This window comes from Alnus glutinosa, chromosome 8 (assembly GCF_958979055.1).
Source record: "Alnus glutinosa chromosome 8, dhAlnGlut1.1, whole genome shotgun sequence".
NCBI lineage: Eukaryota > Viridiplantae > Streptophyta > Magnoliopsida > Fagales > Betulaceae > Alnus > Alnus glutinosa.
The window spans coordinates 5,017,894-5,032,866 of record NC_084893.1 but is presented as its reverse complement, the minus strand read 5'-3'; the positions used below and the strand labels follow the sequence as shown (position 1 = coordinate 5,032,866).

At 36.1% G+C, this 14,973-nt stretch overlaps 2 protein-coding genes across 2 annotated transcripts; both read right to left on the bottom strand.

Moving 5' to 3' along the window:
* Nucleotides 1-428: 428 nt before the first annotated feature.
* LOC133874958 (aldehyde dehydrogenase family 2 member B4, mitochondrial) lies at nt 429-4,740 on the bottom strand. Its single transcript, XM_062312913.1, has 11 exons — nt 4,513-4,740; nt 3,645-3,779; nt 3,353-3,495; nt 3,077-3,230; nt 2,722-2,951; nt 2,545-2,634; nt 2,067-2,240; nt 1,844-1,981; nt 1,316-1,453; nt 1,163-1,224; nt 429-896 (listed from the first exon to the last, which is right to left on the bottom strand). Exons 1-11 carry the CDS (start codon nt 4,598-4,600, stop codon nt 623-625), a joined length of 1,626 nt encoding a protein of 541 aa, XP_062168897.1. The 5' UTR covers nt 4,601-4,740; the 3' UTR covers nt 429-622.
* A 5,905-nt stretch (nt 4,741-10,645) lies between these two features.
* On the bottom strand, nt 10,646-14,448 carry LOC133875685 (probable cyclic nucleotide-gated ion channel 16). Its single transcript, XM_062313891.1, has 6 exons — nt 13,977-14,448; nt 13,526-13,738; nt 13,092-13,402; nt 12,105-12,216; nt 11,779-12,015; nt 10,646-11,489 (listed from the first exon to the last, which is right to left on the bottom strand). Exons 1-6 carry the CDS (start codon nt 14,424-14,426, stop codon nt 10,725-10,727), a joined length of 2,088 nt encoding a protein of 695 aa, XP_062169875.1. The 5' UTR covers nt 14,427-14,448; the 3' UTR covers nt 10,646-10,724.
* Between the last annotated feature and the right edge of the window lie 525 nt (nt 14,449-14,973).

Sequence of the window (14,973 nt, the reverse complement as noted above, 5' to 3'; positions counted from 1 at the left end):
AGGCTTTTTCTTGGTAGGCATACCGAGGACCAAAAAGTCCCAAATTTACTTTTTTTTTTTTTTTTTGGGGAAAAAAAGTTCTTACACCATAATATATTAAGATAGTAGTAATGAAATTAATTAGTGTGGAAGGAAGTTAAGACATAAGAGCTTGGCCATGTGAGAACTAGGCGTGCAGAAACAGAAAACTAGGAGGGCTGATGACTGTCGTAGAGTATGATACTTGTAGCTAATAGGTTTTGAGTTCAATGCTTGAAGGCAATGTTCTCTTTAGTCTTTTTTATTGTCAAGCCACCGCCTAGATGTAATGTACAAATTTCTTAGGCCTGACAGACACGATTCAATGGCGTTCACCTTGGAAAATGTTTCTAACTTCGGGATAGAAGGGGGATTTCCAACACTACTCACTTGAGAAAGACAATCCAAAATAACAGCATCACTCAAAATGTCACTAGGATTCCAAAGAGATGCAAATGTAAACTTGGGGCAGTCGGGTGCAAACAAGTAAGTTTTCTCGAGGTTTACTACTTTCTGTGCATTTCAATTACAAGCTGATCACCATGTATGGTTGGTTCCTTATTTAGAACAGGAAAAGTGAGACAACATGGTGGAACTGAGACGCTTACAACCACGCTGCCTTCTTCAAAGGAGTAACAACAGCCTTGACTTGCAAGTAGTTGTGAAGGCTGTAGATTCCCTTCTCCCTGCCTATGCCACTCATCTTATACCCACCAAAAGGAATTGCAGCATCAAACACATCAAAGCAATTAACCCACACGGTACCAGCTCTTAGTGCTCGGCTCAAGGTGTTGGCAGTGTCCAAGTTTCTAGTAAAAACTCCTGCAGCTAAACCATAGCGCGTTGCGTTCGCCCTTCGTATTACTTCATCAATATCACTGGTACAGAACCCAAAATTTCCATCAACAGAAATAAAAATTTGTTGGTCTGCACTTAAAGAGACCTAGTTTCATTTGATTTTTTGTGTTTTCCAAGCAACCTTTTTTTTCTTTTTTCTTTTTTCTTTTTTTTTGACCCAAATAGCATTGGAGTTAGGACACATGTTTCTTCTTCCTCCTATATCATCTATTTAGGATAGTATAATTGTGGGAGTGGTGGAAGTTTAATGACAACTGTAGCAGATTGAATGAAGTTTTAAACTCACTTGAATTTCAAGATGGATTGCACTGGACCAAAGATCTCATCCTTTGCTATCAACATATCATCCTAACGAGATGAAAAAGTCAAATTCATGTTCCATCATATGATATTTCATCCATAATGGTTAAAGCAATTACCAGAGAGAAGTTATAAGTACCTGAACATTCGAGAAGACAGTGGGCTGAATAAAGTAGCCTTTGGAGCCTAATCTGTCACCTCCGCATTCAAGGGTGGCATTGCTTTGGATTCCAGATCTTATGTACCTAAGGATTTTCTCAAATTGCTCCGGGTCAATCTGTGATTTTCAAAAGGATCAGAAACAGCATTACTTGATTTGTTAGACATGAGTAAGCTGAAACAGAACATGGCCTGCAACACCTTTCAAGAATGTATTTACTCCCATGGATTTATAATCCATTGAGTTAAGAAGTCCTTAATTTTAAATACGGAGGAAAAAATCTGCTGTCTCATTGAAATCCATGGGTATATTGTAATTCTATGGGTTCTACATTTCTTTTTCAGAAAGTGTTAATTTTATATTGAAGAGAATGCTCCCCTCTCCATGCCAGCTCTGTTGAAGTTTGATTGTGAACCAATTTGTACTATAGCTTAGGCACTGGAGAAACTTAGAAGAGGCCTACTTTAATAAGATTGTGCCAACCACTTCATCCTCATGTCTCAGTACCTGAGGACCTTGTTCCACACCCTTCTTGAAGGGATCCCCAACAACGCGTCTCATAGCACGTGTCTTTGCTTTCTCTAGGAACTCATCATATATACGTTCATGTACAAATGTACGAGACCCAGCACAGCAACATTGCCCCTGGAGACAATATAGCATTTATCTATTAATTAAATCATTCACATCCTAACAAATCCAGCTCTGCTAGAAAATCGATTGAACAAACCTGATTAAAAAACAGAGCAAAGTGTGCAAGCTCCACAGCCTTATCAACATCAGCATCCTCACATACTATGAAAGGTGATTTCCCTCCTAGCTCTAGTGTTACCGGCTTAAGATTGCTTCTTGCGGACAATTCAAGAACAATTTTCCCAGTAGCAGTTGATCCTGTGAATGCTAGCTGCAAAAGCATTGCTACTGGTTTCAATAGGTGGACATATACAAAACTAGATTAAAGGTTTAGTTTTGCTAAATCAGCGGAGTTTAAGAGATTGACAAGTGGTATGATATATATGCAGGCTGCATCCTTGTAGGCTGTGGCAATGTGAAAGATTATCTTTTAATGACCAACAGCCAAAAAATAATTGATATTGGCAGTAATAGAAAATTGATTCCAAAGAACAGGTGATGCTGCTCTCAATATAATTGATCAGGTACAACTTCATCTAGCCATGAGTTATATAACATGAAGATGCCTAACTTACTTTGTCCACATCCATATGGCTGGCAAGAGCCGCACCAGCAGTTGGACCATAGCCAGAAACTACATTTAACACACCTGGAGGAAGACCAGCCTATCACCAAAGAATACAAAATAGATTACACGATGATCACTTAGGAAATGCAAAGAAACAAAACGCATTTGCTCTCAACAAACCTACCTCATGGAATAGCTTTGCCACATAGAGAGCAGTCAAAGGCGTTTGCTCCGCCGTCTTCAGGACAATAGTATTACCACATGCTAGAGCAGGCCCAACTTTCCAAGCAAACATGACAAGAGGAAAGTTCCAGGGAATGATTTGTCCTGCAACTCCAATTGGTTCATGCAATGTTTGTACATGATAATCTCCATCAGCTGGAACTGTTAGTCCGTGGATTTTATCTGCCCAGCCTGAATAATTTGTACTGGAAAGCATTAGAACACAATGCATGCAATAGTAAAAGCAAACAATACTTGATTAGTTTTTTTTTTTTTTTTTTGGATGAATAATACTCTATTAGTTTTAGTGATCTCACCAGCATAATAGTAAAATAGCCGCACAAACAATGGTAATTCGGATTTGGCAGCCTGTTCATAAGGCTTCCCATTGTTCCATGTCTCTAGAGCTGCAAGCTCATCACTGTGTTTCTCAACCAAATCAGCGAATCGCAACAATATCCGTGATCTTTCCTGGAAAGAATATATCAGTGCAAATTTATCATAATTTGACAAAATTTATCTGTATTAGGAATCACTCACATACTAATTGAATAACAAAAGCAAAATAGGAGGAGCAAGAGGGTTGTTCTTACATAAGCGGTCATCTTTGGCCATGGTCCCTCATCAAATGCCTTCCGAGCAGCAGCTACAGCCCGGTTGATATCTTCTGCGTCACCTTCAGCAACATGGGCAATCACTTCCCCGGTACGAGGGTCATGTGTCGGAAATTCTTTTCCTGAGACCGACAGAATGCCCGACATCAGCTCCATCACATTCACATGCAACATCAATGAGAAATATTGTAAAATACCAATTGGTAAAAGTGCTTCATGAAAAAGAAAGAAACAAAGAAAAGATATTGGACTTTTTCAAGGGAAACATTACCTGATGCAGAATCCACAAATTGCCCGTTAATCAGATGCTGGGTGTAACTTATCTGAACAGGTGGAGTAATTAATTCCTCAGGTACAGCAGCAGTGCTAAACCTGTTGATGCTTCTTCCACAGCCAGAAGTTCTTACTGAAGGTCATAGTTTGTAAATAACTTCATCAAATAAATTTTGTAAAATATGTATGAACTAAAACGTAAATAAAGGAGTACAATCAAAAGAAATAAAAAAAGGAAAAAGATTATTTCAAATTATGGTATAACATTGTGGTATCTGATTATTTCCAACCTGCACCAAACAGAATATTTCCTTTCATCTTTTTCTGATTTTAGTATTGGCCTGTTCACCAGTTAAATAGTAACTGGATTTCTCCTATGATTCTAGATAACCTCCAAAAAAGAAGGAACCCCAACACTCAAAAATCTTGACTTGTTGAATCTAGTCCTTTATTGATCTTCTTTCATCATCATCACCCAAACTAAGGAAGATATTTATGCCAAGCTGACTCAAGGTTATCTTTTCCCAGTCCTTATAAAGTGAAAAGGGCTTTAAACAGGAATATCTGATTCAAAATTCCTTGTTCTTATTTTCTCCTCTATTTTCGTAACAAACAGGAAGAGCTTACAAAATAAAAGTTTTTTTTATTATTATTATTATTATTTTTTTATGAATTACACAATAAAGTTCCAAGATTAATAAGCTCTCTCTGCGTGGCTTTTTAGCAGATATGGTATCACTCATGCACAGAAACATCAACACACGGAAAAAGAAAAAAAGAAAAAAAAATATCATCATCATCATCATATTTATCAAGAATGAAAAACAAAGAAAAGGCATCAAGAAGAGCATTGTGGAAGAGGTCACCTAGAGAGGAAGGCAGAGAAGCAGACCCAGAAGCATGAGAAGCAGAAAGAGAGCGAGACAGCACTGAGGAGAGCCTGCGAGCAGCCATGGCCACACACAACCTCAAAGCTTCTTTTTCCTCTTTAAGATAAAAACAGATTGCTCTGTTTTCCAGCTAAAGTAGGGAGAAAACTCACACCGTGCACAGACACACACTCAATCTCGCTCTCTCTCTAGTGTGAGTGTGACTTTTTAAGATTCCACACTGCCCGTGATTATTAGGTTTAATAACTTCAATTACAAGAAAGTTACCTGATTAGATAATATAATCATTATTGCCTCAATATCTTCACAAGCAGCCAACCAATGAGTTGGCTTCTATTCTTTACAAAGGGACTTTTCATTTTTTTTTTATTATTATTATTTAATTTTAATTATACAGATAAGTTTTCTCGATGAAGGAATAAAAATAGAATGAATTATCATAAAATTTAAATGCAAGCAATAATAAATTTCATATGAAATTTGTGTCGTGTTTTTTTCTTCGTTGAATTTTCTGCATTGTCATTAATTATAGTCAAGAGTGTATTTTTCGTTTTCTTCGACACGTGCATGCTGTCTTGTCCAAATTTTGCTTCTTATCCTGTCTATATTTTACATTTAGTACTGCACAATCTACTGTAATTTTGCTTCTTATCCTGTCTATATTTTACATTTAGTACTGCACAATCTACTGTAATTTTGGAAACTGCTGGAATACAGCCGTTCAAAAAAATTGCCAAACAAGAAACGTATATGGTACGTGCCACACATGGTACTTTTTAGTACCGCACAGTAACCGAATCCAATAATATCATTTTGTTTGGGATTCGGATCCCTGCCTCAAGAAGAAAGGCGGAGATAAATTAAATTATTGGGTTTGGTAACTTAAATTAATGGGAAAAATATAAATAATTTATTCGGCTAATGATTGGTTTTAAAATAATCTCATAAATTTTGAAGTGTATTAAAGTGATCATTCAAACTATTAAAGTATATCAAAAATATTACTTTTTTATTATATTTTTAAAATACCCTTAACATGTCATATATTTTATTAAAAAATAAAAATTTTAAAATCAAGAACAAAAAAATAAAAATATTAAAAAAAATGAAAAACTAAAAATAATATATATATAAAGGGGTGACTTTAATGTTTTATAATTTTTTTTTTTAATGAGATATATGACACGTGGTAAGGGCATTATAAATATTTTAACAAAAATAACTTCTTTTTTGACACATTTTTAATAATTTGATGAATCATTTAAATACACTTAAAACTTGAAATTTTGAAGGGATTATTTTAATATTGGTGGTTAGTTGAGGAGTTTTTTTTAATATTTTTCCTAAATTAAAAGAAAGTGAGCAGATTAAATATTAAGATATTATTATTATTATTATTATTATTATTATTGACCATCATTTTTTATTTGGGAGTGGGTGCATTATTAATTTGTGAGTCCCATCACTGAGGTGTAAGTTTGTGAATGATCGAGATTTCATGCAATACCACGACAGCTCCACCATCACCACTACTCTCGTTGCTATCATCAGTCTACCACCACCACCGTCACGCCATTCCATATCCAACAACCAACATGCAATTAATACTCACCTTCCAAACCTCCTAGGTGTCGGGCTATTGGGCTTCCACCGAAGCGTGGTGTTGAGGCGGAGAATGGATGGGTTGGTTTCACACTACCAATTATTTTCAATTGTGGATTATTTGATTATTAACTGGATAATTAAATTATTTTTTATTGTTGAATTTTTTTAAATTTAATATTTGACATTTAGTGACATCATTTTCTGTCCTTCCATATTTTATTTAAATCACTAATTAATTAGATTTATATCTCTAATTAGTGTACCAAAACAACAAAAGTTAGCTGACAGGGCAAGGGTATCGGTAAGTCTGTAAGCCTGCTTAAAACATAAAGCAAATAAAATATTCCTTGAACATGATTTGGGTTGGCATGAAGCAAAAAAAGCAAAAAATAAAATAAAAATGCAGCAATGATACTCCACTTGCAGGAAAGCGATGAACATGATCCCTGTGTAAAGTAAAAGAACCAAAGAAAGGTAGAGTTTTGCTCAAACGACGCTGTTTGAGTTTTTTTTTTTTTACCAAAAAAAAAAAAAAAGAAAGAAAGAAAGAAAGAAGAAGAAGAAAAAGTCTGGTTAAATCTGGGTCATTTAATATTTTTAACAGCATATGCGCACATAAGCTGAATCCTAAAAACAAATGATGAAGGACCTTCACACAAATCTCAGTGCTTAAACACCATGGCTCTGCTTTTGTCTTCGACTATTTTCGTTTTTTTTTTTTTTTTTTTTTTTTTTTTTTAAATATAAATATATATATTAAAAAAACCGGTTAACGGTTATCTGGTTATTAATTGATTTTTTAAAATGTTATAACAAGTAACCGCAATCGAGTACCTGATTATTTGGTTATTCGATTATCTAGTTGCAGTTATTTTTCAGTTTTTCAATTTTTTCGGTTGTTGGCGGTTACCGATTAATAACTGTCTCGTCTGTAACCCTACATGATGGTTATGGTCCATATTCAGAAGCCCATCCATTGATTTAGGCCCCACCCTCTAACATGTAATAGACCGCCTTCGAGCCAAGGCTAAGCACCAAGAATGCACTTTAGAAAACGCCAGTCGCCAGCGATCACCAATCGCTAAAGGCTCCACAATCGCCTTACCTGCTGGCATAACCAAAACCCACTTCTCAAGAGCCTTCCTCGAAATATGAGGGCATTAAACAAAAGAGAGAACAGAATGGACGTGAAAGAGACTGATTTGAGTCATATGACAGCTATTCAATGCAAGATTAGATGTTAAAGTCGTAGATTGCAGGTAAGAAATAAACAAGAATAGACTTACCTCCTAAAACAAAAGGGACGACAAGACATGTATAAAATGAAGGAGCGTTCAGTAACTCAAGTTTGACTTTCTGATTACACACACAAACACCTTTTTGAGAAAATTCTTCTCTTCTAAGATTATCGCCTGACTTCGGCATCGGAGCCTACCCCGTCGGCACGTTTCGGCAAGCTCTTTTGCCTCATTAATTTGATTTGTGATTGCAAAGACCTTCCGACCATCAAGAGGATACCCCTTGAAGGAGTAACAACAACCGACTCAAAAACTACACTAACAATCATGGTCAAGGTACAAGGTTGGTGGCCGAAAAGGAGAGAGAACTCTTAGTTTTTAATTGCATTGATGATGTGGCATATTTTGAAACATTCAATTATAATGAACGGTCAAGATTTGATGCATCGCAAAATTTGTAATATTTTAAATATTGTAGGGGATCTAAATCCGCTCGTAAAAGTATAAAATGGGTAGAGAAAAGTACATTGGAGAAAGTCCAATCTTTATGGTCAAGAGTAGTTCTCATAATAAAATGCAAGGTAACCCTTAAAAAAAAAATAAATAAATAAATAAAAATGCAAGGTAGCATGTCAAAAAACTGAGAAGAAGAGAGCTGCGAGGCTACTAAAAAAATAAATATTGGTAAACAAAGTTACTAGTCGACAAGAGAAGTACGGGTACGTACGTTAAAGTATTTTGAAGGGTACGTAGTTTTTGTTTTTAGTTTATGACGTGAGAATTATATTTGTCTTATGGGGTATATTTGTTTTGTTTTGAAAATAGAAAACAAACTACATATTTTTTTTTTTAATTTCATAAAAGGTATCGTACTATCAACCGTTTTGATAAAAAGAGTACCGAATTATTAAATGTCTCAAACTAGTGTATTTAAGTTTTCAAGCGTCTCACTTAAGGGTACTCCGTTAAGATTTTCTGTTAAATCCTGTCAAAATTCTTAAAATACTCATGTTTTTATTTTTTTAAAAAACAAAAATTTATAAAAAATTTTAAAGATTCAAACATATGTATTTTTGCAAATTTCATTAAATTTGAACTAAAATCTAAATTCTAACATTTTTTTCTTTTTTTTTTCTTCAAATAATTATGAGTATTTTAAAAATTTTAACAATATTTAATAGCAAATAATTTACCGCTTAAGATTATTATTATGGGATTTGATTCTTACACTACACCATCACAATAACTGCACAACAACCCTTCATATAAGGGTGGGCCCCAGTGTGTGAGACTCACCTTCATATAAGGAGTTGTTATGTAGTTGTTGTATTAGTGCTGTAAATCTAACATTTTTCTATTATTATTATTATTTTTGGTAAATACTTCTCTCTTCTCTTTTACTGTGTATAGAATCTGCTTTTTAATGTTGCTAACGGCAAAGTGCTTTTTGTTGGTCTGTTTTTGCTTTTGGTTCTAGATTGGCGATCCTGAAAAAGGAAAGGTGGAGTTAATTAGGCAGTCACATCTTTAGAAGGACATTTGTGGCAGCAAATGCCAAATGGGTGGCAATTTGCAGGCCTTTCTAAAGGCAGTTGGGCACCAAGTGCTTGCTAGAGGACATTGCTTTTTTGTCTCGGGCTTTTTTGTTTGCCCCTTTGAAATTCCCTTTCTCTTTCTCCTTCCCTCTCCTTTGAAATTTTTTTAATGATCAGAAAATAAGATTGATGTGATATAAATTTAAAATAATTTATATGAAGAAGTGAGAAAAATTTATATTGTAGTAAATTTTTTTATTTAAAAAGTATTAAAAAAGTGTTGATGTAATATAAAAAGTGAAAAAAATTAAGAATGTTTTGAAATTGATGTTTTTTTGAGAGAAGTGAAAAGAAGGGGAGGAGAGGGGAAATGGGATTTCAAACGGGGCCGTTGTTTTTTCCCCCATTCTGTTTTACAAGTCTCTTATAATTTGACTTGATAGTCCACGTGACACTTACCACATGGATTACTAAACAATTAAGTTTATCTCTCAAATTTATTGTTTAATTTTTTTACCATTAAGATATTGCTATGTGAATTTGTACGAAAACTGTACTACTCAAAACATTTTCTAATGTCTGATCAGAGTTGAAAAATACTACATGTACTTTTAAGTGCATATTTTTTGACATGATGGCTAGTTAAAATTATAATTGGATCCAAAAGTTAGTGATGATCCATTCAAAATTTAATAGTAATTTTAACTGCCACATCAGGAAATGTATACTTGCGAGTGTCCACTTAGAAGTGAATGTAGCATTTCTCGTCAAGTTTGATGAAAGAATTTATTACCATGCTAGAGACACATTTATAAAATGAAAACTAGTTGGGGTATTGTATATTTGACTACAATGTAGTTACTATTTTTCTAATTCTGTTTTTCAAATATAAAATTCTACTCAAATTTAATCTAATTTTTGTCTCGAATTTTTTAAACTATTCAAACATAATTTTTTTTAAAAAAATAAATAAATTCTCTTGATATTCGCAATTTTTCAAAAAATCACACGTCTAAACAAGCCATGAAACGATTAAATCCTATCTCTCACAATTTATTACATCATAATATTATTCTTCTGACATTGGACTGGAATGTTAAATGGGCCAAGCCTTTCTTGGGTCAATAGGCCAACATTCTTATTGTCTATATGGATGGGTTAAGACTGAGGACTGTGTGTTGGGCGGAGTCAAGTTGGGTTTGGGGTCAATAACTCTGGATTTATTTGGCTTGCCTTTGATTTCTCACTTCTCTCAACTCCGGATTACTGGGAAAAAAAAAAAACCTCCCAAAAAGCTAATATAGTGCTCGAAGAAAACATAAAATAATAGAAATGGGCTTAAGAATTGGACCATTCAATATCTTTTCGGCCTAAAAATCGTCGAATCAACAGTTTTTTAAGAAGCCCAATGGATGTGTTAGATGTGTTATTTAACGACAACAAGAGATTGGATGCCACAACGGAAGAGATAGCGCTGAAATCGATTGAACTAGTTAGGGGTGTTGAAGAGGAACTCCACTTCAATATTTAACAAGAGAGGAGTCCGCCAGGGGCAGAGCTACATGGTAACTTGGGGGGCTCACATACGGATGGTGGGCGTGAAAGACGGAGAAGGGGTCGATGGCGGCAATAGATCTAGCTTTCCAAAAACGGGAAAGAAAAAGGAAAAGAAGAGGAGAGGTAGAGCTTTCATTTGGAGAGAGGGGAGATCTTTAATGGAGAGAAGCTCTCTAGTTTGCTTCTCTGCCTATTGACATGTCCAAGTTACACTTGTTTGTATATGATATGAAAGAAATGGTTCTTTTACAACTCAACTATCTTCAGTGTCCGCTGAGAAATCAGGTTCCTCTGGCTTAAACAGCTTGGGCATCTGTAAGCTGGTTGGATCAGACTTGTGTTGAACCCCTCTTCTGGTGTTTGCAGCAAATTTTGAAGCCAAAATTGTAGCTCCCAAGTGGCGCGCATTATTTGCATTTTCATGATCTGCCAAGCCATCAGCACCACTATCCTCATAATCTGCGCCTGATCCATCCCTAAAGTTAAAGTCTTGTTCCAAATTATGTGTATAATAGAAGCCCTCTTGTCTTGCCAACTCCATTTCCTTCTTTCTTTTCATCCAACGTCTCCATGCAACTTGTATAAAGCAAGCTCCCCAAGTTCTCCACTGGTGGGAGTAGTACCTGAAAGCATGCTGGAGTTTCTTGCTATGCAGGCGCTTGAACTGGCTGGCAACAAACTTGAGGTCTTCAGCTCGAAGTGCAAATGCCTCAACTTCAGTAAGGGATTTGACTGTTCGAGTTGATGATGGAAAGTTGAGGCTGGAGGTGGGCATTAGAGCCCATGTCAGTAACTCTTCCCCACAAAAATCGCCGGCTCTGAGGGTTATAGAGTTGAAGAATCCTGACCTTCCACCATCGGTTGTGGAGCTCTCCAGCTGCCCTCTGATGATGAACAGCATCTCGTTCACTGGATCACCCTCCCGGATGATATATGTGTCTTTGGTATTCAAGGACGAGACCAGGCGTTCACAGATGGCATCTAAGAGCTGATGATCCATTTGTGCGAAAAAAGGAACCTGCAAATTAGGAAGTATCGTCAAAGCATAATAACGATGAAATACAGAATTTGAAAATGAAATGGGAATTTCAGAGACTACTTATATTTTTACTTCTCAAAACCGCCACTTATGCATGAGACTCAGCATCTGAGTTGTCAGATGTTTGAATATATATATATATATATATATATATCATGACATAGAAGAAGATCAGCACAAGAATGATAAGAATCCGGCATAAGTTTTGAGGATTGTCATACGTACGCTGTTAGAACAATTCTAGTTCTGTGATGCATAAAGGACTTACACGGCGAACAAGAGCCAGACAAAGATGTCGTTGAATTTGACGACGAAGGTCCAAAGGCAAAGAGCGCAAAATGGATTCTTCATCTACACCTCTTGTAGCAAGCCATTTGTATTGAACAAACCGACGAACACGTTCCTGCAATTCTGGGGGTAGTTGACGGTGCCTCATCCACTCCTCTGTATCTCTTCGTCTGACCCTCCATTCTTCTAGTCTTGCTGTTGTAGATTGCAGATAATTCTTCAAGAAAACCCAATTCTGTCACATTACACAAACTACCAAAACTGAAATAGAATCATTATAACCGCGCATATTTAGACAGACAATACCTGCATGTTGCCTATGAGGTGTGAGAACAGAACAAGCCCAGATATGGAGATGAGAATGCTGAACAATGTTTCACCGCTAAAAGTGCTTGTAACTAGACTTTGTCCATATGAACTGCATATGACAGCATTATTGGGCAAACGAACTATTAGCACAACCATCAAAAGTAATGTTTCAAATATGTTCATGTATAATTGTCAGACCTCAATCAACAAGATATATTTATATATAGCCACAGAAAGATAGAGACAGAGATACAGAGATTTGGTTAGGTGAAACATGAGCAGTAACATATTGGAATGGGGAAGGAGTAAGGAACAAGCTATCAGAACAGAATTTAACAACAACATCAGAAACAATTAATGCTATCTGTTATGCTAATCATCCCAAAACTGAAATCCAATTGCTCAAACATTTTATGGGAGGTTAGAACTAAGATTCTCTCTAAAGGTAAGTTTAAGACCACTAAAAGAAAGGTTATCCTTTACAGGATTTGGGGTGTAGATGAGATTTTAGTTTGATTTTTGTTGTATGTTTTTTTCCTCTGTACTCATCCTTGTTGGATTCTTTGTTTGGGTTGTTCTTCAGTTGTCTTTTGCTTTAACTCTGCTAAGGTTTCTTTGTAATTAGATACGTTGTTGATAATGAAAAGTTACTCATTCGTCCAAAAAAAAACATATCATAAACAATTCAGGAAATATCATGTGACATGCTTAATTGATATCCAGCCTTTTAACATATTCTCAAACCTCTTTGAATCGTCTACATATATGGAATAAATTCACATGTTATTTGATTATTAACTAAGTTGTGAACAATGCACATTCTTTCCAACGTGTTTGCAAGCTTTTATAGAAATGCAACTCAATACAAATCTGAGATCCTAGAGAATCCTAGGACCCTGAAACAAATCTGATATCTTAACAGAAAACAGAATACTCCATGGGGTTCAGCCAGTAATTGAGCATGTGGGAACAGGCAAACCATACCTTAAACTCCTCAAACCCCACCACAGACAATAAAAGTACTTCTCAATGAACATAGCAGAAGCAACATCATTAGTAAAGGCATCGGCAAACATTCCAAACTGAAAATAGTAATCGTTTCGAGCATCACAGCTAGTGAGAACTTTAGTGGCATTCAGCCAAGAAAGCCGTTCGGGATTGCCCAAACTCTGGCAATCAAGAAACAGAGGATCACAAGACGGAGAGTGTGTGGCATTCATCTCATTTTTGCACTCTATGCTCCAGCACTGATGCTGCCGCTGAATGGAAAGCAAATACCACGAAGCTCCGAAAATCTGCACTGACATTTTAGAAAATAGTAGCGATAAATAATAAAAGTCTCTGACAGGATTCATTCCAAATATGTATTGAGATACTAAGCAATAAGAAGATAAAGAGGAAATTAAGTTCGGGCTTACATGGCTAGCTAAAATATAGAGAAGGAGATTGTACACTGCCCCTGCCCAAGCAGTCTTGGCTATAGATCCGGTGGTTTTGATGATCCGCCGGTGCAAAGGAAAAATAACAAAAAACCGAGGAACATACTGAAGGAGAACAATCAGAGAAAGCGTGTGGTTCGAATGAGCAGCTGTTTGGTTTTTCAACGCTGGAATTACGAACCATATGACTATCTACCAAAGCATAAACAGAGTAAATTCAAAATTAAACCAGTAGATACTAGCACCCAGATTCAATTTCTGGACGAGTTTAATAACCCATCCCACCAAAAGATAAACAAACATAAATAATTGATTAGGAAAAAAGCATAAAAATTCAGTCATTGGAAAGATCAAACATTTGGGTTCTTTTTTCTTTTTTCTTTTTTCTTAATCGATGAAAAAACAAAAATTTAATCTTTGGTCGATTCACCTGTGGAAGAGGCAGCGTGGCAGCGAGATCAACCAAAAAATCGGACCTGAGATACCGGGAGGCGATGGCAGACGGGTCGACGACAAGGTCGCCGCCGCCAAAGACCCGAGAGCTGGGAGCCACAAAGGCGGTGCGAAACTTCATGAGCATGTGGAGCAGGTGGAAGAGGTCGGCAACGGTCCTGAGGAAGGTGACGAAGATGCCAAGGCCCACGTCGATCTGCATGCAGGCTGGACCGCCGATGACGGGAAGGTAGAAGTAGAGAGGGTCGAGGAACAAGGTGAGGAGGGAGGTCACGAGGAAGACGTGGTTCCATTTGGTGACGATCTCTGACCCCGGTTCCAGGACCAGGTCCCGCCAAGGGACCTTGCGCCGGAGCGAGAAGGACTTGGGGAAGCCACGGCGGAAACGAGCGGAGGTGGCGTAGAGGGGGCGGTGGACGCTATGCATTTTCCATGGCGAGAGAGAGAGAGTTGTGGGCAGCCAATGGAAGATGGAGTTGTTTTGGGAATTTGCTGTCAAATGACAGTTAATGTATCCGACGGGAATGGCGCGCCAACATAACTAACTTTTGTCTCGTCGGTCTTTGCGAGACTTTAAATGAACGTTCGATTTTTTTAAAAAAAAATTTATTTTTATTTTTATAAAATAACGTGACAGCGCACAAATGATACTGTTACGTAATTTAAAAAATAATAATAATTATAATTTATAGTAGTTTTTTTTTTTTTTTTTTTTTTTTCCCTTTTTTTGTAAGTTAAAATTTATAGTAGCTATCTCTAACTTAAATGCTTTTATTAGAATATTTTATATTTACCGTATTATGTTTTTCTTATTAAGGTTAATTCTCTATCTTATATAGTTTAGAATTTCTTGCTCATTGCTCATTATCTCTCTATAAATAAAAATCTATGTAATAGATTTCATATATACTATTTCATTACAATGTAGTTCATTATATACTTCCACTTTCTCTCTTTCATATATTTACTTGGGA

Excerpts from the sequence above, each read along its gene's own strand:
- LOC133874958 (XM_062312913.1), bottom strand. The coding sequence starts at position 4,600 with ATGGCTGCTCGCAGGCTCTCCTCAGTGCTGTCTCGCTCTCTTTCTGCT. Across the intron at positions 2,635-2,721 it reads TGGCAAAGCTATTCCATGAG|GCTGGTCTTCCTCCAGGTGT; the intron begins GTAGGTTTGTTG and ends CTTTGGTGATAG. Across the intron at positions 1,225-1,315 it reads CTGTCTTCTCGAATGTTCAG|GATGATATGTTGATAGCAAA; the intron begins GTACTTATAACT and ends TCATCTCGTTAG.
- LOC133875685 (XM_062313891.1), bottom strand. The coding sequence starts at position 14,426 with ATGCATAGCGTCCACCGCCCCCTCTACGCCACCTCCGCTCGTTTCCGC. Across the intron at positions 12,016-12,104 it reads ACCTCATAGGCAACATGCAG|AATTATCTGCAATCTACAAC; the intron begins GTATTGTCTGTC and ends GTTTTCTTGAAG. Across the intron at positions 11,490-11,778 it reads GTCTGGCTCTTGTTCGCCGT|GTTCCTTTTTTCGCACAAAT; the intron begins GTAAGTCCTTTA and ends CCTAATTTGCAG.